The 26,593-nt window shown below is 47.2% G+C and overlaps 1 protein-coding gene across 1 annotated transcript; it reads right to left on the reverse strand.

Moving 5' to 3' along the window:
- Positions 1 to 5,758: 5,758 nt before the first annotated feature.
- Positions 5,759 to 22,352, reverse strand: ZIC4 (Zic family member 4). The gene is given in 8 exon segments (XM_014455773.2): positions 5,759 to 7,068; positions 9,123 to 9,447; positions 14,113 to 14,730; positions 20,689 to 20,747; positions 20,749 to 20,771; positions 22,227 to 22,247; positions 22,249 to 22,298; positions 22,301 to 22,352. Coding segments are annotated over 8 exon segments (1,149 nt in total). The 3' UTR covers positions 5,759 to 7,067.
- Between the last annotated feature and the right edge of the window lie 4,241 nt (positions 22,353 to 26,593).

A 26,593-nucleotide genomic window follows, 5' to 3' on the forward strand; every position in this document is an offset into this window, starting at 1 on the left:
CCATACACTATCTGAGCCTTCCAGACACCTCCTAACCCCATCCATGAAAAGAGATACAGAGAACAAGAGATCTGTGCATGGGACCTAAGAATAGGCATTTCAATTTGGATATGTATCTATTCTAAATGCAATATCTTTTGTTCAAGTCAAGCTACTTAAGGAAATTTCCATAAGATCTGTCCAAGAAGAAAAGGTTCAGTAGGAACAAGGTGAGAAAGCTATTAACTATTGTCTGACGCTGAAAAGGTCCTAAATCAATGCCCTGGTAGCTGACCTGTCAGGGGAAGGTATAAAGGGTTTATTTATGCAGTCTCTGTTATGTTCCCAGCTCTCACAAAAGTGTTTCTATGATTCAATTTTCTTACCTCTTCTCTTAATTAAAAAGCTGAACCATTAGAATAGTACCTGCATTGTGTCCTGACAGTGCCTGCATACTAATTCCAGAGCCTTTACAACCAGTATTTATAACATAAAATCAGAGATTGAATAAAACAGGACTTTGCTTCCAAAGCCCTGCTAATCCCTTTTTAAACGGGTCTGGTGAAATAATTCAGAATAGTATCTGGAAGTTGGATTACTGCTCTCCCAACCCCTCTTTCTCACTTTTTACAATGAAATGATATTTCACATTTAAAGAAAGCTCAATTTTTCTACAACACTTTTTTTTCCAAATAAGAAAGTTGGCATTTTTTTTTAATGATGGAAAGAATTTGATCATGGAATCCTTGCTTACTAAATGCAGTGGCAGAAAATGTAGGGAAAAATTTTATGGCAAGTTTGGAATACTTAAAATTTCTCAGGTGAAAGTGGGTATAGTGTGATTCAGAATTATTTATGTGCATCATGCAGCAGGTGACTCTCCTCATTTCTCTCAGAGAAAATAAATAAGCAAAGCTTTGGGGGACAGATGCTTATTTTTCATAATTTAGAAATATGTATATTTCAGGCAAAACACTTTTCACTAAGATGCTGGGTGTATTTTTTAAAACACTTAATGAATATATTGATGAGTACAAAAACTAAAAGCCTCATTATACCTTGTTCTAGACTTTGCAGTTGCCCAAGCCAGGAAACTTGAGCTTTCTGCAGTTTCTCCCCAGTTCTGGCAAAGAATACTATCCTCATCTGGCTAATCTGATCTTGCTTGGGCCAGCCTTCAGTGACAGACAAGAAGAAACTGGATCATCCTTCTGATATTGTATAAATCATCTGATAGTAGTCTTGTTGTTTCCCCCCACTTATTTTTTTTTTTGTTGCCATTATTCTAAAACTTTATGGTCCAACCAAAGCCACAGAAATTTGACCCAATTTTGCTTTCTTTTCTATGCATTTTCCAAGGTTGCTAGTTCACTGAGATACAAAATCATGCACGTCCCTGTTCTACTTATTTTATATGAATCAGTATTTTTGTCCTCCCTGTTGGCTCACACAGAGTCTACACTGGCTCTAAGGAAGGCAAAAATGCAGAACAGATTTCAAGTCCTCCTCCCTGGTCACATTTACATTGATTAATGTACATCCTGTTGTAATTTTTTCCATATATATATATATATATATATATATATATATATACATATCCAGATGTTTGGATGTTTGCAAAGGCACTGGAAGATTCAAAGACAAACCACCAAACCTCCCCTAAATTGTCCATTGAGTTTCTCTTTTTTTTCTGAATGGTTTAGTGGTTCAAAATTGATAAAGTTCCTAGAAAACTCTCAGGCATTTTCCTCATTAAAAATAGTTGGATAAAAAGGCAAGGCCACCCTGATGCCCAGACAGGAAGTAGGTGACAAGTGAATCATGTTATTGTGGGATCCTCGAACTCTGACCAGTTGGTAACTAAGATGTTATTAATTTTCTCAGAATGAGAATTCAGTATCAGAAAAATATTACTATGAAACAGGTCCTCAGTCCTTCCTAGAAAAAATGTGCTTTTGTGTGACTTTCGCCAACCCAAACACTCTGTACTTGGTCACCCACCCACCCCCATTAGTATATTCCCACCCTCCACACCTGGGTCTTGAAATGTCCAATATGGGACTCCCAGGAGAAGTAAACCCTACTTTCGGGTTCAAGGCCCCTGCCAATGCCACATTTTCTAGGAGGGTCTGGAGATCTGATTCAGTAAGATGCTAGGGAATGTGTCTGAAAGGTGGAGTAATGTAAATAATAATAATAGGCACTTAACATGTAGATTTTAAATATTTCAAGGATTAACTTAGTGCTCAAAACAAATTTTAAGCCCTAACCAGTTTGGCTCAGTGGATAGAGTGTTGGTCTGCAGACTGAAGGGTCCCAGGTTCCATTCTGTTCAAGGGCACATGCCTGGGTTGCGGCCCGGGCCAACAGGCAGGAGGCAGCCAATGATTCCCTCTCATCATTAATGTTTCTGTCTCTCTCTTCCTCTCTCTTCCTCTAAAATCAATTAAAAACAATAAAAAACAAATTGCAAAATTCTACTTTAGTAGATGAGAAAATAACCAAGGGAATGTTTCATCACTTATTGTGGGGGAGGGCAGAGGGCAGAGGGCAGAGAGCCATAGGTGGAGAACCCTGAGAGACTGGCCTCTAGCCAAAGTCTTCCCACCATGCCCGCGGTTTTTACCTGGTGCTCTTATTCCACCTAGGGAAGATAAGAGACCCAGTAGAAATCATTAACCATATAAGATTTCCCCAAACTGCCCTCCGCCCTACCATTCCTGGGTGGGAGGTATGTAACTTCCCCGGAGGACAAGGGAGTTTGTCTGTAGGGTGAGGCTAGCCTCAGACACTTGAGAAGTAGTGAATTCAACCCTCTGCCAAGAAGTATGAGCTGTCCTAGTGGCAGGGCGCTGAGGTGTCCCAGAGCACTTCCCCTTTCCTCCGTCCCCTCCTAATCCCTCGATTCCCCCGCCCCAATTCTGACTAAAAAGATTCAAAGGAAGGGCTTTCCCTCTCTGAGAGACCAGCACGGGATGCCTGGGGCAGCCGCCCCCGAAGACTCTTTTCAATCCACTCCCAGAAATGAACGTGGCCACCACTCCCCTCTGCATGGGCGGCCCCGCGCTGTCCTGGGCGGGATGGAGAGAATCGGGTGGAAGGACTGGGATCTCCCCTGGCGGGGCCCTGCGGATTCTAGGCAGCCCGGGTCCCCACCGGGTCTCCACCTGCTCCCCACCACACCGATTCTGTCAGTGACAGGGCCTTAAGGAGCGCACCCTCCCAAAGAGGAGAGAGGTGGGGGGAGAAGACGTGCAAAGGGAGAGACCCCCTCCAACTTGTCCAGGAGCCAGAGGAGGGGGTTCCTTCCGCGAGAGGCTGATGTCCAGCACTGATGTCCAGTGGCCTCCTCCTTAATAATCCCCACCGATCCGATGTGTCACGGCGTTTCCAGGGGCCTTCCCCTTGTGGCCGCTCATTTCACACCCACACGCGTGTCACCCTTTCGCCTTTGCGTCCAGGGGTCTCTCCCCCAACCTTGTCTTCAGCACTGCCACCCTTGGGCTAGGAGCTGGGTCTCCAAAGTGTTCTATAAGGAGACCTAGTATTCTGGCCCCTAAAGCATCGTCCTTTCACTCAGTGCGACCCCGACCCCAGCCAGGCCCGCGGGAGATGAGCCGGGGCAACGGCGCTGGACCCCACGCCTGCCCAGTGGGAGGGGGAATGTGAGGACGCAGGGCCCAGAGGCTCCCTAACACCGGGTAGGTGAGGAAGGCGCTAGTGATTCCTGTGGTTCTGAAAAATCTGAAATTATTTCTCCAGTGGCAGGGCCAAATGAAGGGCCCCTACATGCTAAACCCCAATGAAGATTCCAATGGGGCCCAGGAAAGAATCGTGCGAGCCGGCGTAAGCACACAGTCTGAAGGCTTGGCCCTTCGCTGTTTTCTGAACATCGGCTACTTCTGGAGGGAGTGGAAACCAGCTAGGACTTGCAGCCAACCGTGCCCCATCAGGGCTTAGGCAGGGATTGAAGCCACCCTGCCCTGTGGTTTTCTTTCCTTGTTTTTATTCCCTCCAAACTACTAGACTTTCTCTAGAAAGGCAGAGGTAGTTGGTGAGAGGGTGAGCCTTGTGGAGCCACTGGGAAGGCAGCCTTTCCAGGGAGACAATGAGAAAATTTTACTTTTTCTCCTTCCATAATGGAAATCGGTTGATGAGTGCCAATCTCACTGGGGTGAAATTGGGGGTGAGGGAGGTTTCTTCCAGGATGGCACCTTTGGTTGGTCCCTTTGTTTTTCTATCCTGAACAACTAGGCTTCAGAAATGTTCCTGTGAAGCCATGAGGAAGGCAGGGAAGAGCATTGGAGGCTGTGGAAGAGTCCCAAATCTTTCCCAGGATGATGAAGCAATAACAAGATACTCATATTCAAAAGAGGAAGGAAAACATCACATCCTTTATTTCCAAAGAAAATAGTCAAATGAAGCTCCATGTACACAAAGGTATTTGGAGGGAAAACAATCACAGATTTTAATTCAGTTTTACATATTTACAGCAAGATTAAGCCACCTTTTCCAACTGTGTTTTCATTTAACAATCACTTTCAGTCAAGTACTATATAACAACTTTTCAAGTTAGTTCATAATTTAGGAAGGGGACAGATGATAAATCACAAACAGTGTGGGTAAAGAGGGTACTAAACAGTCTAGGGTTTCAGTCAGATTTGTGTGTGTGTGAATTATGATTACAAAACATTTGCCTGTCTGTATAATTAACATTTACTGTAATCATTACATTTTCCCATAAATTAGCAATATAAATAAACATATGGGGATCTTGAGAAAGCAACTAAAAATCAATACAAGAGACAAAATTTTGTTGCAACTATAATAACAGCATGGGTTACAGCTCGGGGAAAACTACTTTACAAATAATTTAGTCAGCACATACAGAGTGGAGAGACTGGGACATCTTGCTTGTTTAAACCACCTTTAAAACCACATGAAGGAGGTTTGGGGAAAGCTGGACATGGTGAAAGTTTTTTCCTGGGCACAGTATAACATGAAGAACTGCATATGTGGATGGGAGGGGGTGTTGCATGCACTCTGGGGTCACTATCTTGTAAACTGAATCTTCTGAACTCCAATTGCCAAGATTCTGAAGAAAACATGAAATTATAAAAATGTCTCTCTCCCTCAAGCCACTCTCCTATTAATGGCAGACAAGACTTGCTGATTGCTGCTAATGAGAAGAAACACACAATGGGTCTATTTTTTTTTTCAGAGATTGTCTTTGGAGGAACAGGAAATATTAACCATACCTTGGCTGCAGCCTTACTATCCCAGGCAAGAATATTGGGATCTTGAGGGGTCCCCAGAGGAGGCTCAAGTGACCTGACTTGGACTGATTGAATGCATGCCAGAGCTTGGAGAAGCCTACATGCCTGTGTCAGAGCCTGTGCAAAGGGCCCCTCAACATCTGCACACCTCCACAGGCCTTGGACCTGATGTCTCTGCATTACTTTTGTTTTCCCGTAAGCAGGACTTAGCCCTAAAGTTACCAGTTAGTGTGTATGTCTTTTCTTTTTTAACGAAGTTTGATTTTTATCTCTTTAGAAACGCTTTGAAACTAACAGGGCAGAGAGAGTTTGACAGAGAGGAGAACAAATCGCTGACAAAGAACCTTTTACATTTCATCAGCGTTGTTAGGACGACAAGCAAGAATGTCTCAGATAATAACTCTCACTTCAAAGATTTCTCAGCTCAATAGAAAGTGGACCATCCTTTTTATTCAACCACAAGGACTGACACTAAAGAAGACTCCACTGTTTGATTTTTTTTCCACCATGTTTATTTTTCCCCTATTCTCTAGGGTACTTGGATAAAATAAACAACATGACAATTAAGGGAACATGGACTTCTAACTTTCTTGCCATCTTCCCTATCTCCTTGGCCTTGCACTCTTGAGCTCATGCCCAGGGCCAGCCCAGGCCTGAGAGATACCATACACAGCACTCTAGGGAGAAGTAAGTTTGGGGGGCTGCAAGAGACTTCTGGGATAGAGGGGCAGAATGGGCTGTGCTGGGGCCAAAGTGGAAATGACTGAAAGCCACAGTCTGAACTTCTCAGACTCATCCAGGGTGGCTCCCCTGCCCTGCAAGTCTCACTCAAATTCAGGTCTCCACCTTGCTCAAGATGCAGAGAGGTGCATTGCACAGAATCTAGCTTGGCATGCTTACTTGTTAAGCTTGTGAGGTTGCCCTAATGTTATTTACTCCTGACCTTGGAGCCTCTTTGAGGGACAGCCAAGATGTGCGGATTCTGTGTGCTGAGTCAGGTTCTGCCCTTTCCTGAAAGCATCCCTGGCACCAAAGCACCCACCTATGTTAGAATGCAGAGTGAGCACCTAAAACGTCAGCAAGGCAGGTCCTAAGGGGGAAGTATATATTGGAGAACGTAGTGACAGTATCAAATGGCGTAAAAGCAAAGGTCAGCGCAAATGTATCTTCATAGAGCATCTGCAATGAAGTATGCCGCCTTTGAAGGGGCCGCTCCCTGAGCGCATTTCCATGGCGAGCCCAACTTGGCATGCTGATGCACCGTCAAACTCACACTTTCAACCCCAAAACTCAACTCTTTGAACAACCCGAGCTTGATTAGACCCTTCTCCTTTTCTTTCCCCTCTTAAAAACCATTTCCTCGCCTTTAGAAACTCGCCCTCTGATCACCGCAGAAAGCAGAAACAAAGAGGGCTGAGCGGCGATTCAAACGGCCTTTTTCTTCTCTCCCATTATTATCCATTTTTATTATGATCGAGAACAAGTGCCCATTCGTGTGGGTTTTGTTTACCGGAAATTAAATGAAAATGATTTAGTCTGCGTCAAACAAAAATATATACTTGTATACACATGGGGAAAGGCCTGTTAGACGTAAATATTATGTCCTTAATGAAAAGCCTGGATGGGCTCCAGGCTTGGCCTTTCAGGATTTCAGTGTGACTTGCCCATTGCCATAGAAATCCTAACTTACCATGAAGATGCACCGTGGCGAAGAAACATTGCTTTGTGTGCGGGCCCTTTGATGTCACAGGCGCGAGATGCGGGCTCTCAGCTGCGCTGGACGAGATTACCTTAGGAGCAACTCGGTGGACATCTGTAACAAGCAAATGAAAAATTATAGGCGATTAGTGGCCTACCAAACATTGTTGTTTTTATTTTATTATTTTGGATGTGGGTGGAAGGCCAATTGGGTCTAGAAACACAAGAGAAAGAACCTAGTCCAATTTGGGGATGGGAGAATTTTTAAACATTGTCAGAAGACGCAAATCTACCAGATGCCCTCTGCATGTTGGCCATGGGACAGGTGTTTCCGGAGGGGAACAAGGTTTGCTGCCAACCCAGCCCTTGACCCGGCAGCATCTGGGCCCTCTTGTACTGGGGGGAAGGGGGTTGTAGTCCCTCTTCCACAAGGAGAGATTCACTAAGGATGTGTTGGGAAGATTCTGGTTTTTATTAGGGGTACTTTTAGGGGACTGGAATGGATCTGTGCAAGATTTCCCCCCTTTCTTTTTCTTTCTTTTTCCCCCCTCTAAATCTCAACAAGGATTTCTGGGAAACCCTATTCTAACGGTGTTAGACTGCAAAATAGGCCCCAATCCCCCTCCCCCCCTGGAAACAGTTGCAAAGACTTTCCCTTCCCCTGCCACCAGCATCTGGTTCTCTTTCTGGGGACTTAGTACCCAGCACATAAAATACACATTCAGCCCTGGTTGGTTAACTCAGTTGGTTGGAAGATCATCCTGATGCAACAAGGTTATGGGTTTGATCCCCAGTCAGGGCACATATAGGAGTCAACCAATGAATGCATAAATAAGTGGAACAACATATTGATGTCTCTCTCTCTCTCTCTCTCTCTCTCTCTCTAATAAATAAATAATACACATTCAATCTAAACTCATTTGGGTATTTGCGTTTAAAACATTTGTTATTGCAGTTCATCTTTTGTCCCCTTCTTCACCTTAAAAAAAATCAACATTGTGCGATTTTTGAAAGATCATCACAGAATTGACTGGATTTATATAGACACTGTGGCCTAGGTCGGATACCTGTCTAGTGGAGACCTAGGCTCAGTGACATCATTGGCTCTCTGCACTCCTAGCTCCAAGCAGCCACAAGATTCCATAAGCCAAGGCTAGACAAGGGTAGGAGGTAGAAGGAGAGGATGATTGGTCTGGGGAGACCTCAGAGCACTGAATCCTAAAGCCCCTCTAACACTCTTTTGTCTGAATTTCCCATTGTTTCTACTCACCCCCTATCCCAAGTATATGATGTATATACGAAGCAGACTAGCAGACAGATGTGTCTGTGTGCTTGGGTCAGTTTGCAGGGGAAAGGCATGTGAGTCCCAGCAGTGGTGCTGAAACTCTCTTATCTCTGTTATAGAAGTGCTGGAAAATTTTGGGATCTGGAACGTGTGTACTTTTGTTTCAAAAGACAGCTGTAAGGTGAAATTGTAAGGAAGCAAAAGACGAAGGAAATGGGAGGTAAGATATAAGTGATCCGAACTTTGGTGGAGACTGCAACTGGGAACTGAGAAAGGAGTGGGGCCTGGCAATACAAGTGGCCCAATCCTGAAGGAAAATATTTCCCATTATCTGAACCTCGGGAAGACTTTGTGGTCTTAGTTTTGTCACCTGAAGTTGCCAAAATTGCACATAAACTTTCTAATATATATATATTTTTTCTTGTCCATCTGTTTATCTACCTTCTTTACCCCAACACTGGTTTCATGCTACCAGGTCATGAAGGCGTCTGTGTGGATGTGTGTGTATGTGTGTGGGGGGGGTGTTACTGTAGAATAAATAAGTAACATATTTACATTCTGTCAGCATATTCAATGACCTATAACAACCATTAACAGTGAATTTCCTTCCTTCCTTCTTTCCTTCCTTCCTTCCTTCCTTCCTTCCTTCCTTCCTTCCTTCCTTCCTGCCTTCCCTCTTTCCCTCCTTCCCTTCTTGCTTCCTCACCTTCTCTTCAAGCCTCAAGAACTGGATCTACACTGAGCAGTCATTGCACGCGAGCAGCAACCGCAGCAGTAGCCCTAATACCACAGGCAGAGGCGGCAAGCGGCAGGGCCAGGTGCTGGCGCCGGACTTGGCGCGGCGGGGGACAGTTATAACCCGGCCAGTGCCTTGACACACATACCATTCTCTCAATTCGACGCCACGCGCCACTACTGCCGCCGAGGAGGCCACCAGGGGCTCGCGGCCGAAGTTCGATGAAAGCGAAAGCGACACAACGGCAGACTGCGTGGCAGAGACGTAGCCAGAGCTAAGAGGCGGCGGTGAGCGCCCGTGCACCTTCATGTGCTTACGCAGCGAGCTGGGGTGCGTGTAGCACTTGTCGCAGCCGCGTACTTTGCACGTGTATGGCTTGTCGCTCGTGTGCACGTGCGAGTGCTTCTTGCGGTCGCTGCTGTTGGCGAAGCGTCGCTCGCAGCCCTCGAACTCGCACCTGAAGGGCTTCTCCCCTGATGGAGGCAATGCAGAGACATTAGTGCATGTGACCCGAGCCTGGCTCAGCCACAAATCTCCCTAAATTTCTTTTCCATTATTTGGAAAAGAACCCGTAAAGATTTTCAGAAACTTTTGTGCACGGCCCCTTAGGGCTGGTAACTTCTTCCCGGGTCGGAGTGCGCCCGCTAAACTGCCTCCTACAGACCTCCACCCTTCCCCCCTCTCCTGCCAAGCCTGGGGGAGAGGACGGAGGAGGAGCGACAAAGAACCCATCTTAGTTGAGTTTCCATCCTGGAAAATCCTGATCTACTCTGATTGTTTTCCTCCAAATTTTCTCCATTCGGAGCCAGAAGCTCCTCTGCCCAGAAAACAGAGTTGACCGAGGAGGTTTTTTTTCTGCTCAATTTACAATTGCTGTTCCAGCCAAAGTTCCCCGCTCAGAGGACCATCCCGCACACACCCCATCCTGGCCCAAACTATTTCCTAAAGGAGGTTTAGTGTAAATGTCAAGGCGGTGGGATAATTTTAAGAGTGCGCACCCGATACACATGACAAGTGCGCAGTGTGGATTCGTGCCGTAGGAAAAGGTATTCTGAGCAATGATTCACTTCAGAGGCGATTTTTACAGGAAATGGGAGTTTCCTCCCCCTTCCCTTCGATCCCCTGAGGGCAAACGTTTAACAGCGGTTCTCAACCTGTGGGTCGCGACCATCGAAAAACACATATAGCATATCAGATATTTACATTACTATTCATAACAGTAGCAAAATTACAGTTATGAAGTAGCAATGAAAATAATTTTATGGTTGGGAGTCACCACAACATGAGGAACTGTATTAAAGGGTCGTGGCATTAGGAAGGTGGAGAACCACTGGTTTAGCAGCATTCTTCAAATCTTGCCTAAACTGCTCGGGATCCCCCCACCTAAGAGCGCCGCCAATATTACTGTATTACGCTGTTCCTGAGGTTTCCGGGAGACGCTGCCGCGGGCAGCCAGCTCTCCCAGTCCCAATTGGCTGTGTGGTCAACTGACCCTCCCCAGACCACCACGCCCGGGAGTTGGGCCTAGCAGACCTGAGGTGACAGGCCCGTGCGTCAGGATCTGCCCGGGCCCAGTGGGATCCGCAGCCTATCTCGCAATCGAACCCTTGAGCATGGAGGCTTCGGTGTGAGCGCAGCTGCTGCGGTCACTTCAGGTCCGTTCCCGGGGACGGAAGACCAGCAGGCAGCGGGGGTAGACCCGCGAGAGACTCGGCTCCCTGGTGCGATGCCCTGTAGAGCCGCGGGAAGGCGCGAGTGCATATTAGGTTGGAAATACTGGCCGAGGTCCGAGCTCCAATCTGGGAGCTCACCGTCGGCTGGATTCGCTGGCCTGTGGGGGAGGAAAGAACCCTGAGAAGCCGGAAGCCCAGGTTCCTGCGGAGCTGCAGGCGCTGCGGGAAGGAGGCGAGAAAGTGTATAGACACTTTAAATAATTGGATGCCGCCATGCTCCATGGATAGAGGGAACCGCTCCCAAGCTTCTGGTTGAGAAGAAAGAGGTGCACGGCTGCAGGACTGTTGCCTTTGTGGTCGCTTCTCCCGTGACTCCCAGGAAAGACGGAGAGCTTTGGGGTCAGGTTTAAACAAAGCACCTATTCTCCATCTTCACCCAGGCTCACGCTGAGCCAGAGGTTTGCGCACCACCCTCGCCTCAGGGCGGCAGAGGTTTGTAAACCCAGAGCTCGGTCCCCGCCCGGCCGTTGCACCCTCCCCCTGCAGGACTATTGCAAGTACAATATAACAGTGAACGGTACTAGAACCTGCTATTTCTCGGGACATCGGTACCGTTTTATAAAAATGAATAAAGAGACATGCAAAATGAATCAGTGCCCTTATTTGCCCCCTCGTTTTCTTCCCTTTAATCCCTGTTAGTATTTGCCAAACTAAAACTTTTCATTTTCTCCCCCGACGCCCCCCAAAAAACATCTAACAAGAACCATGCAATTTAGGACCCTCAAAAGGAAACAAGACTTGCTGAGAAAACAGAGGAGGTGTGGAATTAAAGCTTGATTCCCTCCCCCCCCCCCCCACACACACTTATCCCATCTTGTGAGCGCCTCCTTGGACATTCACGTAAAACAGAAACAATGATTTCGTCCCAGACGAGGAGCAGAGGCGGATAAAAGCAGGACACTGAAGGTGATACGGGCCTGGAAGTTCCGAGGCCGCTGGGAGGCCAAGAGAAGCGGCGCCCGCGCGCCCGCATGCCCTCCTGCCCTCGCGGCCTCACCGGGGTTGTTGGAGCCGCCCTGGTTTCCCCGTCTAACACTACCCTCCACCCCCACCCCCACCCACCGCCTCCCTCCCACCGGGTCTGGGCTCTGAACCCTGAGTGGGTGGATGTGGAGAGGCAGAGTTGGTCCAGAGCCTTGCAGTCCTTCCCGAGCAGCGGGTTCTGGGGCTGAGTGAAAGGCCCGGAGTCTCCTCCCAGAAGCTCGACTACCAAGAGAGGCCCCTTCTCCAGCCCCGCGCCAGGCCCGCCCGACCAAGTTTGGCAGCGGCAGGGCGGTGCGCTAACGCCATTTTCTCGCACTTGTGGCTGTGCGGGGCTGTCCGAGCGTCTCCGCCCGGGCGCAGTCTCTACCTCAGACCTCAGCCCTGCTTCTCCCTGCCCACCGCCTGGGAAGGCGGGGCGAGTCCGCGGCACAGGGGTCCCGGGAAGGGCGCCAGGCGGCGGGGACCGGCCGGAGCGCGGCGGCTCGCCTGTGTTTCCCTCGCGGCGGCACCTTTGTTCCGGGACTGCGGGGACCGCCACAAAGTGAAACCTTTCTGCTTGGGCCCCGGGCAGCCGCATCCGAGGCCAGGCCTGGGATTCAGATCCGGACGAATTTTAACTCCCGAAAAATAATCATTCGCCGCTTCCTCGACTCGAGAAAATGAAACGCCATTAATATTTGAAAAGGCAATTATTTTCCTGTTGAACTGTCTTCATGAATAATTTGTCGTGAGGTCTATTGCCATTTGAGAAACATTTTGTTGCCCCCCCCCCCCCGTCTTTTCATTGCTTAGGAAGGGGCGAGAGAAACGGTGGACCAGGCCCTGCAGGTTTTTTTTTTAACCCCAGCGGTAATGAATCGGGACTGCCAGCGCAAAGGACGCACCTAGAATTTGGTCCCGGATAGAAAAAACCTGAGCCAGCCCAGCCGCACAGAACTTGCTTCTCGGCTGTAGGTCGATTAAACTAAGAATTTAAACCATTTTCTGCTTCACGGCCTTCAAACAGTAGGCCGGCAGAGTGTGTTTGTTTAGAACTCCCCTGTCATTAAAAATCAGTTCCTCTGGCTCAGGACTGCGTGTCTACCTTTGCGGTGTGGACCGCCAGCTTCTGGAGTAGCCAGCCTGGGCGGTGAACAGTACCTCACTTCTTTATGCCTCACACCGGGATGAAACTCTGATGGGGAGGAGGCATCCTGGAAACAAGTCCAGAAAACCATACGTTTCCAGACGTGCTCCAGAAATAAAGTAGGAAACTAAAAGTGGACTTTGGTGGTCTGGCCTCCGCCTGTGCCATTGTCCTGGCCACGGACCTTCTTCAAGATTGCAGGGTTTTCGAGAGAAGGCGGGATTTAGCAAGACTCGTTCTCTGGCATTGGCAACCAGCCTGGGAGAGTTCTTTGACTCTAATAATTGCCGTTGTTTCCACCAATAATAGAGGTGAGTAAAACAGAGAGCCAGGGAGTAGGAGAAGTGGAGCACCAAGGTGGAACTTATTTCATACCCTGGTTCTGGCCACCGGTCCAGTTTCTCGCCCCCTCCTCCCAGGAAACAAACAAACAAACACAAAAACAAACAGGAGAGGGGAAATGTTGATTTCTTAAACTTGGAGGGTGAGCAAGAAAACCCTAGCTAACTGGAGTATAAACATGACTGCTAAACTAATTAATGTAACTTTACGGGCTGTTCTGGAAAATGTGAAAACTTTTTCCTTGCAATTGCACTAATTAGAGATGCTTCTGGCCAGAGAAGTTCAACTTTGCAGGCTCTTGCCCTGGTTCCTTTCCTGTCTGTTAACTAGAACTGACAGATGTGGTTGACACATGTCCCCATTTCACTTAACAGCTCGGTAAATGACATTTAAGGCAGATGAGTCTCCTTGGATCTCTGCTAAAGCAGAAGAGAGGTTTGTCAATTGTCCCAAGTGTCCAGTTATCAAGGCTCCAAAAGTTAGCCTAGAGACCCCAGATCCTAAAGAAGTAGCCAAGAGCTTGATGACCCCTCAGTTCAGGTGGTGGTCAGGTTGTAATGCTGGAAGAGTGTTGGCAAAAAAAAACCTGGGGAAAATTAAATTATTCCTATATATTTAAGATAGAAAAACAGTACGATTTAAATACCTTAAAATCAAACTAAATGGGCAGGGAGCACACATTCACACACTAGAGACCCAAACACCTTCACCCTTGCCTCCCAGAGCAAAAGTCCCTTATTGTCTTCCTCACACTCAGTCTTGGGAACTTCTGTGACTCTAATAGAAGAGCATAATTAATATTTTATGGGCTTGGCTCATGGAAACACCAAATACCACCCCCCCCACACACACACACCCTCCCGGGATGGAACTTGAGGAAATCCAGCCTGAGGGCCCTGAAGAGGCCCCCTATTTCCCCAGAGAATCTAAACAAGGTAGTGCCGAATACTGACCTGTGTGAGTTCTTTTGTGTATTTTGAGATTTTCTGATCTAGCAAAGACCTTCCCACACCCCGAGAAAGGACAGGGGAAGGGCTTCTCGCCTGTATGAACGCGGATGTGATTTACAAGTTTGTATTTGGCTTTAAAGGGCTTGCCCTGGCGCGGACACTCCTCCCAGAAGCAGATGTGGTTGGCCTGTTCTGGGCCGCCGACGTGCTCCACAGTGACATGCGTGACCAGCTCGTGCATGGTGCTGAAAGTTTTGGAGCAGAGTTGCGGGAGCTCGGGGCCATCTACCGCCAGCCACTTGCAGATGAGCTCCTGTTTGATGGGCTGGCGCATGTAACGGAAGAAGGCACCGGGACCCTGGGGCAGAGCGAGGTTCACGGTCAGGTTCATGCTCCCATAGCCATGCAGGGCCCCGGCAGCTGCTAGGGCGTTGCTGCGGGCCACTGGTCCTGGCGAGAAGGCTTCGGGGCGCGCGTTCATTTCTCTGGGGAGCCCCAGTCGCAGGAGTCCGTTCAAAGTGCCACTGGCGGAGGCCTCGGGAGGCTGTTCGTGAAGGCCAGGGAACACCGAGGGTTTGGAGGCAGCAATGAGCTGGGGGTCATGATGTCCGGAGCTACTACCTGTTGTCAAGACAAATAGCGAGCGTGAGAACAGGTGGCGTGAGCTGAGCGTTCCACCTGGCGGAGGTGGGTGGGGGGAACATCTAGCCCAGCCTCACTACAGCCTCTGCCTTCAGAGCCCAGACCTGGAGCCAGACAGCTGAGGCAGCAAACCCAATAGGCCACACGAGATCCAGTGCCTCCGCCGAGGTCAGGCTGGGCGGCTGTTGGGTAGAGCCCCCAACCGCTCCAAGAGCTTTAGATGGATGGTGGCGGCTCGGCTGGTGGAAGGGGTAGTGGGACACTCAATGCTGAGTCTGTGGGCAGATGGGAGCCCCTAGGCTCTGCTCCAGAGAAGTCCGACCTGCTCCCCAAGTACGCTTTGGCGGCCAACAACCCCACCCTGCGGGGGATTGGGGATAAGGGCAGTGGGGATGTTGTAGGTGGTGGGGGTGCTACTGAAGCGCACGGCCATATGCACTAATTTCAGCGCCCAGGTCAGCTGGGAGTGGGCGGCCTGCATCCGGACTCAGACTCCCCAGAGTTGCCAGAGTCTGGCCGCTCAGGCCACTGTCACCTGACAGTGTGGAGGGGGAAAAAGAACCACAAAACAACTTCTGAAGAGGTTTTTTTTTTTTTCTTTCCCTTCAAGTTTTGGATTGTTACTTTACTCCTCCCCTACTGCCCCCCCCCCGCCCCATCTTTAAAGCCTACTTGAAACCCGCACACTACAGAGGCGGCAGCAGAGCGTGTGAGGAAGTGAATAGAGATGGGGGCCCGTCTGGGCTGTCGGAGAGGAACAATCGCCTAGGTCTCCCATTGGTCTGCCGTCGTGCCCGATGTCAGAGATGACAGGTCTCGCCGCTCGCGGACACACACACACACACACACACACACACACACACACACACACGCGCGCGGACAACTGCTCCAGCTCCTCCTCTCCCCGCCCCTCCCCTCGCCCCCTATCAGCTCCCAATTCTGCTCCTGCACTCTGACCCAGGCAGGGATTCTCTCCTCCTGAACCTCCCCCTTATCTCCCGAAAGCTGGATAGATATGCTCTTGAAAGTGAGCGGAGCTCGGTAATGCCTCTGTTCTCCACGACTTTGGGGACGGGTATTGCCTTGCACATGTCCTCGGGGCAGACCTACTGTACCCAATCTTGCCAGGACTGATAGGCAGCACCTGGACGGCTTCAGCGGTTTGTCTCAGGAGCCATGTGAAAGCGAAGGCGGGATCTAGGGAGGAAAGATGACTGCAGGCCAGACGGCCTGGAGACAAAAAGAAACCCCCAAGCCCACACCTCCCCCAAACCCAAAATTTTACGATTCCTGATTTTCTCGCAAAATCAATTCTCCTCCTCCCACTCTCCTCTCTCTCTCTCTCTCTCTCTCTCTCTCTCTCATTTCTCCCAAGCCCAGACCACACTATGCCTTCCAACATGTATCCTTCCTTCTCCCCTCCCTTGCTCTCTTCTTCCCACTTAACCTTGGCGGTCCCCCCTCCAGTGCCTGGTGCTCTCACAGACTGGTGAAACCCAGAATCCAGTCCTGGCCAGAGCCAGGAGTGAGCAGGAGGAGTTGATGACCTCGAGAGGCTGACTTCAAACCCACACAGCCCTCCTGAGAGGGGCTAAGGAACTTCTCAGCCATAAATCACAGCACCCCTCAGGTGGACTGGCCAAAGAAAAAAGGGTAGCATGGCAAAAAGAAACATTTTCTCACTCTTCCATTTCCTTACGCTCCTAGGTCTCCCTCTTTGAGCTCTGTAGACCCTGACGCCAAATGGAGCCTTTGAGAAAGGGTAGATTTAGGGATCAATTCCACTCTCAGCTCCCACCACTTGTTGCCTGTTGCCAGAGTCACTGCCTCCTTCCTCGCTTGTCTTTAAAGTTCTGATAAGAGTAGAGGCCATGTTAAGAGTAGAGGCTAGGCTGTGAGAAGACTGTGGCTTCCTGGCCTTTGGGTTATACAGTCTTGGGGTGGGGGTGTGAGGTGAAAAAAAAACACCCTTCAGGTCTGGGCAAAGGGGTTGAGGGTATCCTTTGTTTGTGTCAACCCACTAGTTAGGATGAGCTACATCACCTGGCGATGTAAAGGGTTGCTGGCTTCTACCCCTGTCTTGGTCTCTAGCCAAAAATGCCAACCTAAGTACTTGGGCTTCTCTGGTGGCCATAGAAAGCACCCAAAAGCTGAGAAAAGGTTTTTTTAAGAGATGTTTTAAAGATTGGGTAAAAATTCCCATACCTGTAGCAGAGGTGAGAAGTTTGGACAGATTACTATGAACTCTGATGAAGGGTTTTTGAGTTGTCTCACCCATTTCCAGCAGCAAGAACCATTATACATTCCCTGGTCAGTATAAATGAAGATTTCTTTTAAATTTTAAAAATAATTTACTTATTTATAATGGTTAGCAGGTTCTTTGAGACTTTCTTCATTCCTGCTCTGGGTTCATTTTATTTAGGGATTAGCTTCCACAACAATTTCCCCTGACTTTGGCAAGTGCGGGTCTTTCTGCTCCTCCAGCTGGTAGAGCTTAAGCAACACAACCAATAGGTGCTATGGTTAGCACTGAAAAAAAAAATTGGCTGGGCTTGGCATGGCTCAATGTTTAAGTGTTGACCTGTGAACTAGGAGGTCACAGTTCCATTTTTGGTCAGGGCACATGCCCTGGTTGCAGGCTCGATCCCCAGTGTGGGGCATGTAGGAGGCAGCCAAATAATGATTCTCTCTCATCTTTGATGTTTCTATCTCTTTCTCCCTCACCCTTCCTCTCTGAAATCAATAAAAATATATATTTTTTTAAAAGTTGAAGGAGAGCATTTGACAGCCTAACCTTGTCTGCTCTGGAAACCAAGGGCTTCCACAGCAGTGTTGAGACTAGGCTTTGAGGATTTGTCTTCTTTCCTGGCTTTCATGCTCTCCAACACTCCCACTTTCTTGGACTTATCCCTCTGCCTACAGGCACCTCCTCTGGTCTCCCATCCTGTTTTCCCTTCCTCTAAGTCTGGTCAGGAAAGATCTCTGTCTCTAGCCATAGTATTTGAGGTATTCCAGTCTCTGTGAGTGATTTTAAGGCTCCTCTGGGTGCAGGTGTCTGTTGAGTGATGCAGCTTACTAGGCAAGTCTGGGCTGAACCCAAGTAGGGCTCAGAAAATAACAAACACCAAAATCAAAAACCCAAAGGTGTGTGTTCCTCCCTAGGATCACTAGCTGTTTCTCCTAGGCATCCCTCAACACAGAACTTAGTCACCTCCTCCAGTAGCATTCAGACCTAAGTGCAGGGCACTTTTGCAGTAGTTCAGTAATTAAAACGTTTTCTTTCCCACCTGATCATAGGTCATCTACAACCTACTGCCCAGGATGTTTGTCAAACTCATCATCCACTTTGACTTCCATTAAAACTCTGATTTGCACAAAAATGTATCTCTTAATATATACATGGTGATCCCACCTGTATCAAAAGCATTGAGTAATTGTGCAGAACAAGGGTATTTAAGTTGTTTTAGGCTTTGAAACCTATTGGAACCCTTTTGAACTAGTGAATTCTAATAGTACTGTGTGTGTTGTCCATGCTTATAAAGAAGAAAATGATAACTTTCCATTAGAAGGTGGTGAAAATAAAGATTCTTTTTTTCCCTATCCATATTTGCAGACTACTTGAATTTTACAGATTGACTCCATGGACTCTAGGGATAAGCAGAGGTTTTATACACACTCTCTCTTACTAACTTTACCTTGAAAAGCTTTGAACATGTGTATGACTTTTTGTGCCAACAGCAAAAGGGCAGATTTATCTGATTCAGTCAAATTCACCAACAGTTACCTGGCCCTGTGGAGCTCCCTCCCAGATGCAGCCTTCTCTTGAAGCACTGAAAACATCTGGACATTTCCCCGAGAGACAGAGGTAGGTAGAAAAAAATTGATTTCACCCACTAATATTTATAAACAGGAAATTTGGGGCAATTACATAAGGGTCTTCAAGGCTTATCTCTGAAGTTAGCAACAAAGTTGTATCCAGCAAATCACAAAAGACAGGTGGGACACAAATGTAAGCAGGCATATTTTAGTTTTCAGAGACATTCCTTTGGGTCTTCTAGTGCTCAGGTAGCAAGTAGTTCAGGTATCATTAATTTTTGATTGGGCAGGCTGAGGAGTAGTATCCCCCTCAGTGGTGATCAGAATTTTTTTTTTCAGAACTTTATCTCACCATACTTGCTTCCAATACCAAATGCGTAACTGGAATATTCTTTTCCTAACCATTCTGCAGTTTATAGCATTACTGATTCCACTTTCCTGCTTCATTTGCAGGAAAAAAAGACATATTTTAGAGTCCAGAGATCTTTCAGCAGAGGTGAGAAGCTCTGGAGGCCTTCATGGGAGACTGTTTGGAGCACAAAAGACCCTAAACATTCCTCCAAATGCCCAGAATCATGCCCTATATTCCCTTGTTTATCTAAGCCAAACCAATGCAATAGCATAAACTAAACTGATTTTCTAATCCTACTGTATAGAAATATGACATTTGATGATGCTATCATCTGCCAGAGCTCCTCACATCATTGGCTCAAATGGGAAAATGTCTGATCTCTCTCCCTCGGGAAAGAAAGAAATCAGGAAAATTTCAGATGCATAACTGGGCTATTTTCCAATTTTGCTCTTTTAAACAATGTTAAATGATGATTATCCAGCAGTATCCTAGGAGCCAAGGGCCACTGCACAGAGCCTGGGTAAGCATAAGCCTTGTTGCCTGGATCTTCTGCATCTAAATCTGCAGTCATCTGTTCAATCTTTTCTTCCTCACTTCTGACCAGGTTACCAACCCAAACTAGGGACAAATCTCTTCAGATCCTAGTCAAAGACAGACTTGAGGATTCCTGCAGTGAGAGATTGTCTCTATTCTTATGGGAAAATAATTAAATAACTTAAGCCCCAGGAGGCCACCATATGTCCAGGTCCGAATTGTACAAAGGAGATGAGATCTATGAGGATTTTAGAGACATTCCTCCCCTTTGCTATGCCAGTTCAGGCTTTAGTCATTATTAATGGAACTAAGAATGAAAGAAAATACACTTGGATAGAATTTAATTTTCAAACAATGGTTCTGCAAAACATCTTTCAACAAAAGATTAAGAAACATGGCTAAAGGATTTTTCAGAACAGCATTGAAAAACTAAAACAATAGAATTTACATAATAACCACACCTCCCTTGAGAATTCTGTCTTCAAATCATCCCAAAATAATAGAAGATAACCATTTCCTGAGTCATTTAACTTTTGCTAAGAAGGTTGCTTTTTCTACTAATAACAACAAAAAAACACCTTGGAGGCAACCATCAGCTAGTGGTGTAGTTAAAATGAGGAAAACTGGATGCTTGGAAGGGGAAACACCCAACCCTAAATCATATGCTTATTCTAAATGGAATATTAAATTAAATTCTTTACAATGAAGGTATTCCTGTCTGAGCAGCTGTCAGTCACTCTGTTCAGACACCACATTGTAGGAAGATCATCACCACCACATTGCAGAAGGCTGGTGTCCCTGGTAAAGATGATGCATATCATGTAAACCCCATCACCAAGATCAAAGTATGCTTCTTTCATGGAAGCCAATACATGTCAAACCTCATTCCAATCAAATCAACTGGAAATGAATTCAAGATGAATATGTCACAGACTAATGTGACAGTGAAACTGCAGGTCAGGGGTGGTTGTTTCAATGAGAGTGTCGTCAAATATTAATTCTAGAACATCCGGATGAGTAGGCTTTGAGGGAGATTAGTCAGCTGCTGGTGGGACGTTGAGTTGCTGATTTGTGTGCAAATTTATTAAACACCAAGGTGTTGTTCTAAGTTTCACTTGAACTCAAGAAATATCCCCAAACTCACAACCAACATAAGCAAAAGACAAAACAAAATTTCCTACTTAAAAGAGAAATAACTTCAGCAAACCAATATTCAAAAGAGGATTTTAACTTACTCAACTCTTTCAGAGCCGTTTGGTAAAGTCGCAATCGTTTCCTCATCCCCAAGGATGTCATATCTCATTTCCTGACTTTGAGCCTGTTGGGGGTAAAAAGAGAAACAGTTACTAGTTAAATATTTTTATACATGTTTGTATGCAATGGTCTTGTAGCCCGCATGTGTGAGTGAAAAAAAAGTGTGGATCTGAAAAGTCTTTCAGTCTTTCTTTGACCATTTTCAAATTTGGCAGTGAAAAATAAAAGAACTCTGCTGGGAACTTCCTGTATTTATTGCAAAACAACATATCCTTAAAGATAAAAAAATATTAAAATCATCATTCCCCAACAAGTTGTGTTTTGTTTTGTTTTTTATTTTAAACTCATGTTATTCTGTCTTGCAGGTAGAAGTAAGCACTCAATTCAGTCAGTCAGTGTTCAAACATCTCTAACTTTTAGAATTTGAATTTATTGTATGAGCAGCTGCCGTTATCTTCTTTAAGTGTACTAATTGAGTTTAGTAAAATAGAATGGGGAGAGCTGGGACATTAGCAGATTAAAAATTGAGTTGTAACTCTTGTAACTGGGAGGAGAGGAATTATTTTGCAAATTTCTAGATCCTGTTCTGTTCTGCTGGTGTGGAATCTCTCACATGGCTTCTTCCCCCAGACCCCTTTGGAAGCCATTACTGGTTGACTTTTCAAAGTTAATATAAAATTTCCCAGATTTGGTGGGTGGGTCTCATTTCTATCATCTGGTCCTGATTGTCCCACTTCTTATTTAAGAAAGTCAGAAACAGCCCTAGCTGGTTTGACTCAGTAGATAGAGCATTGGGCCTGCGGACTGAAGGGTCCCAGGTTGGATTCAGGTCAAGGGCACATGTCCTGGTTGCGGGCTAGATCCCCAGTAGGGGCATGCAGGAGGCAGCCAATCAATGATTCTCATCATTGATGTTTCTATCTCTCTCTCTCCCTCTCCCTTCCTCTCTGAAATCAATAAAAATATATTTTAAAAATAATAATAAGAAGAAAGTCAGAAAGAACCTGCTCCCCCGAACCCCCACAAGATATTTGCATATCAGATTCACTTTGTGGATAGAATCAGTAAGCCATTGGCCATCTTAAAACCTGAAACCCACCCTGGGGACTTCTGCATCTGTCAGGGAAGGAAAGGCAGTGGAGCAGCCAAACAGAGGCAATCCACCCAACCCCAGCCCTCAATTTGGCCTAGAAAGACAAACAGTCATTGAAAAGGTCTCAGGCTGGACAAACACAACAAGCCCTCTATCAGTGAGGAAGTCTGCTTGTCTTAACACTCCAGTCCACAGAACAAGCGGTTGTTTAAGTTGTTGAACTGCACGCCAAATCCAAGTGGGGCTCTGCTATCTCAAAGGCTTTCCAGTTCTCTATGTTCAAAGATCTCTTTCTTTCTCCCTCAACCCCCAATTGGGACTTGAATTAGCTTGGGTGTTTTCACCCTTCCCTCTCCCTTCTTTTCTAGGTTCAAGCCTGAGAGGTATGTGTGTGTGTGTGTGTGTGGGGGGGGGGGGTAGACTCACCATTTCCCAGAGGATTTTATTTATTTTCAGTTTTTCCTAACCAAAAGGCATCCATCTCCAAAGGTAATAAACACAAATCAGAAAAGAAAGCAGACCCAACTTTGCATTCCTACAGAAGGGTGGCATGCTGGATGACTTTAAAATTTCTTCATGGCAGGATATCTGGCATGAGAAAAGTCCTGGTTGGTTGGAACTAATAGAATTTACTTTTTTGCTTCTGAAGAAAATGGGTGTGAATTTCCCTAGAGAACTCTGTCCACCCACAAAGCTGCCCAAGCCCTCCATTTAAGAGGCCTAGGCCACTTCCACTCCCAGGACTTGGCAGTCTTTTGTATGTTACAAACCCACAGGCATGCAAACAATTGCTGCAGAGGCTGGACTTCAGGCAGGCAACTGGGACCTTAAGCTGCTCTCTGTAGCAGCTCCATCACCAGCCAGTGCAGGAAACAAAAGTAAATATCTTCTTTGGTTCAAACTCTGACCCCACTTAGCAAGCTAGTCATCTTATTAAAAGAGGGGTGAGAGAAATGAGGAGCAGTTCGTGGGCCCCTGGACCTGAGATCTCCACCAATCCAAGGATTTAAAAGCCCTGAAAATGCTAGATTTCATTTCCTCCCGAATGATTACCCTTGACTCCTCTTCTCACACTGGCCCTGACCAATGAATTACCAGTCAGGAGCACAATCTGGAGACTTATTGAAGTCTGCCTGCATTTCCACACCCTGAGAAGAGGGGCCAGCAAACCCTAGTTAGTTAATTGTGCTGGGGGACAGCCAAGAAAGTAGGCTGGGGCGGGGGAAGGGGTTACATGCAAAGGGTACCATTTTGTGGGTTCACCCTAGCCTGTGTGGTCCTATTCAAGGTCAGAGGTCATCTGCAGTCTGATTCCCAAACTAGGGCCTCTAGTCCCCAAGACTTCATCACTGCTCCACACTGCTTAACCTGCAGACTTTCCTAAGAAGGCAATGCCAGCCTGACCGCCACAGCTCAGCCAGCGTGGGTGCAGAGCAGGGACCCTATAGACTGCCTCAGAGCTCCAAATCCAAAACCCCTCTCCACAACAGCCTGCTGTTGTCAGCTGCACCAGGCACCTCCCTAGCTCCCCTCCACTGGATCCTTGAATACCAGGAAGTTGGGATGCGAGTCTGGGTTGTGCCTTTTTTCATTCTTCTGTTCCCTAGAGGGAAGAGCTGGGCTTTCCCCAGCCCATGGCTGAAGGCTGGTGACATTCTTGTGTCCACCTTAGAGTTTGCATTAGTAAGTCCCTTGAAGGATATTTAACTATGCCTTTGAACCACCCCTTACCCCTAAATCTGCCCGTGGCTAGATGGAGGAAAGAAAAGTGGTGCCTTTCTGTGGGTTGCTGTGCCGCCAATGCTGTCAGAAATTTTCTCCCCAAGGGGGGAGAGGTATGACCTTGAAATCCAAAGGTGTTTTCCTGCAGATGGTGCCAGCCTTCCAATGCCGTTTCTCCTTTCCTAAGACCTCATTAGATCCCAGGTGTCCTCATGGTCAAGGCTTTGAGGCAGTCCTACTTTCTTTCACTGCCCCACACCGTTCCACTTCTCTTGTCCTAATTTACAGTGTCCCTAGGTGTTTAGTGTAGTGCCCAGAATCCTAGGTGGCTGCAGCCTGTTCCCCAGAGAGCTAGTCCTAGCCCTCCTATGCATCTGAGAGAAAGAAAGCCAAGTCCCAAATCCATGGCAGGCGGCGCCGCGCAGAGAGTGGATCTCAGCGGCGTCCTGAGGCAGGACCAGGACGCGCGTGAGAGCAGTGAACCAGCCCCGCGGCTGACCCAGCCAGCATCCGCATCCGCCGCAGTCAGGCTGGGGCGGAGAAATTCCATCATCTTGCTGCCAGCCAGGATAACTGGGCTCCTTGACCCCGGGAAGGAGCAGCGGAGTCCCTCCGGCAATCCTCCTGGGAGCAAAGCAGAGAAGCTGCTTGCAGGAGTCCCTTCCTAGCTCACTCCGCGAGAGGGAAGTTCAGGGCCACGACTGCCCATCCTGTGCGCACCTGGACACCCAGGCAATTTACAAGGAGAGAGGTAGGGAGGGCAGGTGGACAACAAGCTGCTCTTGGTCCCTTTCCCAGTTGGCGCTCCTTCCGGTCCCCTTACCGCTCCCCCTTTCCTGGGGAGAAGGATTGGACTCATCCACGATCACTGCCCCTTGGTAGAAGGGCCCCCTTCCCCCTCAGTGTCAGTGGGGTAGGACCAATACCCACGGTTGGGGGTCTAAAGAGGGAGGGCATTGGGGGGGGAGTCTATATGGGCCTCTCCCCCCATAGGGGTTTGGATGCCAATAGCTCCCATAAGGGAGCTTGCTACCCAACTGCTGGGGGGTACAGGTCTCCTCTGCCTGCCCCCTGGACTCACGCACTTACCCCACTCCACCTGTTGCTGGGGTCGCCTCATTTCTGCACATCACTTTGGGGTGCGGAGGGGGAACCACAAACCCCTCCAAGCCTCTCTTCGTGGTTCCAGCGAGGCGGTCATCCTTCATTTCTCTTTTTCCAGCTTTCGGGAAGCAGTTAGGGAATGTATGATGAAGCAGAAATGAGCCGTCAGGATATTTTAATGGCTTATATGTCACGTTGGTGCATGTGGCTTTGAACTGGAGCCTCTTTCGTTTCCTGCAGAGAGCGAAGCAAATCCCAATTGATAACTTCTACAACCCACAACTTTTTTTTATCCCCTCCCCGTACATTCACTCTTACCCTGTATATTTGGACGCGTTTCCTAAAAATATTCTTGTCAAAGTCCCCGGACTGGAGAGAAGAAGAATTTTCTTTTTTGAAGAATTATTTTTGCTCTCCCCCTTTTTAATGGCTACGCTCCCCCCTCATGTTCCCTCCTTGTCCTTTTTTTTTTTTTTTTTGGAAAGGCGGGAGAAATGGGTTCAATATTTGTTCTCCCTAGGATAGCAGTTTAGCCTCTAGAGAGAAGGTAAGGTTTTTATAACTGCGTTGGAGTCAGGTCCAAACTCCCCTTATAGACAGTAGAAAACCTTTTGTTCAAAAAAGATATATCAGAGCCACTCAAAGTGTGTACTTTATTTTTTTTAAACCACTTCTTAAGCTGAGCCCTTTCTTTCCATTCCTCATCCAGGTCCAGTCAAAGTTGGTACTGGGCTGCTGCACTCAGACTTGTTGCTGGGGACAGTATATTTGTTTTCTCTCTCTCTCTCTCTCTCTCTCTCTCTCTCTCTCTCTCAAATTTCTATTTCCCAGCCCAAGCACAAATGCTCCACCAGGTCTTTTTAGATACTGGGAAACCATCCCAGTTACACAAGTCCGGTTTTGAGAGAGGAGAGTGCAGGAAAAGGGCAGCTCAGTTTGCCAACCACAGGCGAAAGTGCTGATCCTGTCTTCCTTCAGCCTAAGCCACTAAGGCGGGAGACTGGGCAAAACAAATTCATTTTCATTTTCCTCTCTCCCAAGCACTGGAGAGTTTCCTAGCTGGGCTGCCTGTGAAAGGATGAGTTGAGGTTTCTTTGTTTGGAAAAAGAGTTTAGGGCTGATTCAGCTGCAAATAAGCCAAATGAAGTTAGAAACAAAGGGCAAATTGAAAGATTCCGACTCTTGGCTTTTTGTGTTTTCCTTACGAGAAAATAATTAGACCTAATGAATATGCAGACGTTTGAGCTAAATCCTCAGCCCAGGCTGCTGAGTTTTAAACAGAGCTGCGGAGAAATGCAACCTTTATCTCCCCCACCCCCGAATCCATGTGCATTTTTTGAAATGCATAAATGTTACTGGCCTTAATTGATTGAGTCACAGGGATTTTTTTTTTCTACTTTTAAGTGCCATACTCTTCTACCTTTCAACAATCATTTTAATATATGGTCAATGGCTCTTTGTGGACAGGACAAAAAGCAACTACGGGCAGTTGTTGAATAGACTTTGCGCTGGGCAAAGACAGGTTAATCGAGGGCCGCATCGCGAAAACAAGCGAGTGTTGTATGTTTGCACTGAATCCAAATGTCTGCATTTTCCTAACTAAATCAAAGGGAGTGTTATTTCTTTTTCTGCTCACTCATCTGAAGGTAAGTAAATTTTCTCTGGCGATCAAAAGCCTGGTCGGCAACAAAGACTGCGCCCGTTTTTTCCACCGTCCTGGTGTGGCGAGTTGCGGAATTTCAATAACTGTGACAAGGGTGACTGATTTGTGAAGTCAAAAAGGTTTGAATGTCACAAAATTTACATTGGTTCTATCTATCGGGGATTTAAATACCAAAAAAGTATTTGGGGATTTCTAGGGAGCTTTGGACAGTTTTGAAGAACAATGGCACATTGGGAAATTTACAGTTTTACCTGAATGAAAGGGGCTCCGGTTGGAAACAGTAGTGCAGAAGGAGGGGGTCATG

The sequence above is a fragment of the Myotis lucifugus genome, unplaced genomic scaffold (assembly GCF_000147115.1).
Source record: "Myotis lucifugus unplaced genomic scaffold, Myoluc2.0 scaffold_50, whole genome shotgun sequence".
Taxonomy (NCBI): Eukaryota; Metazoa; Chordata; class Mammalia; order Chiroptera; family Vespertilionidae; genus Myotis; species Myotis lucifugus.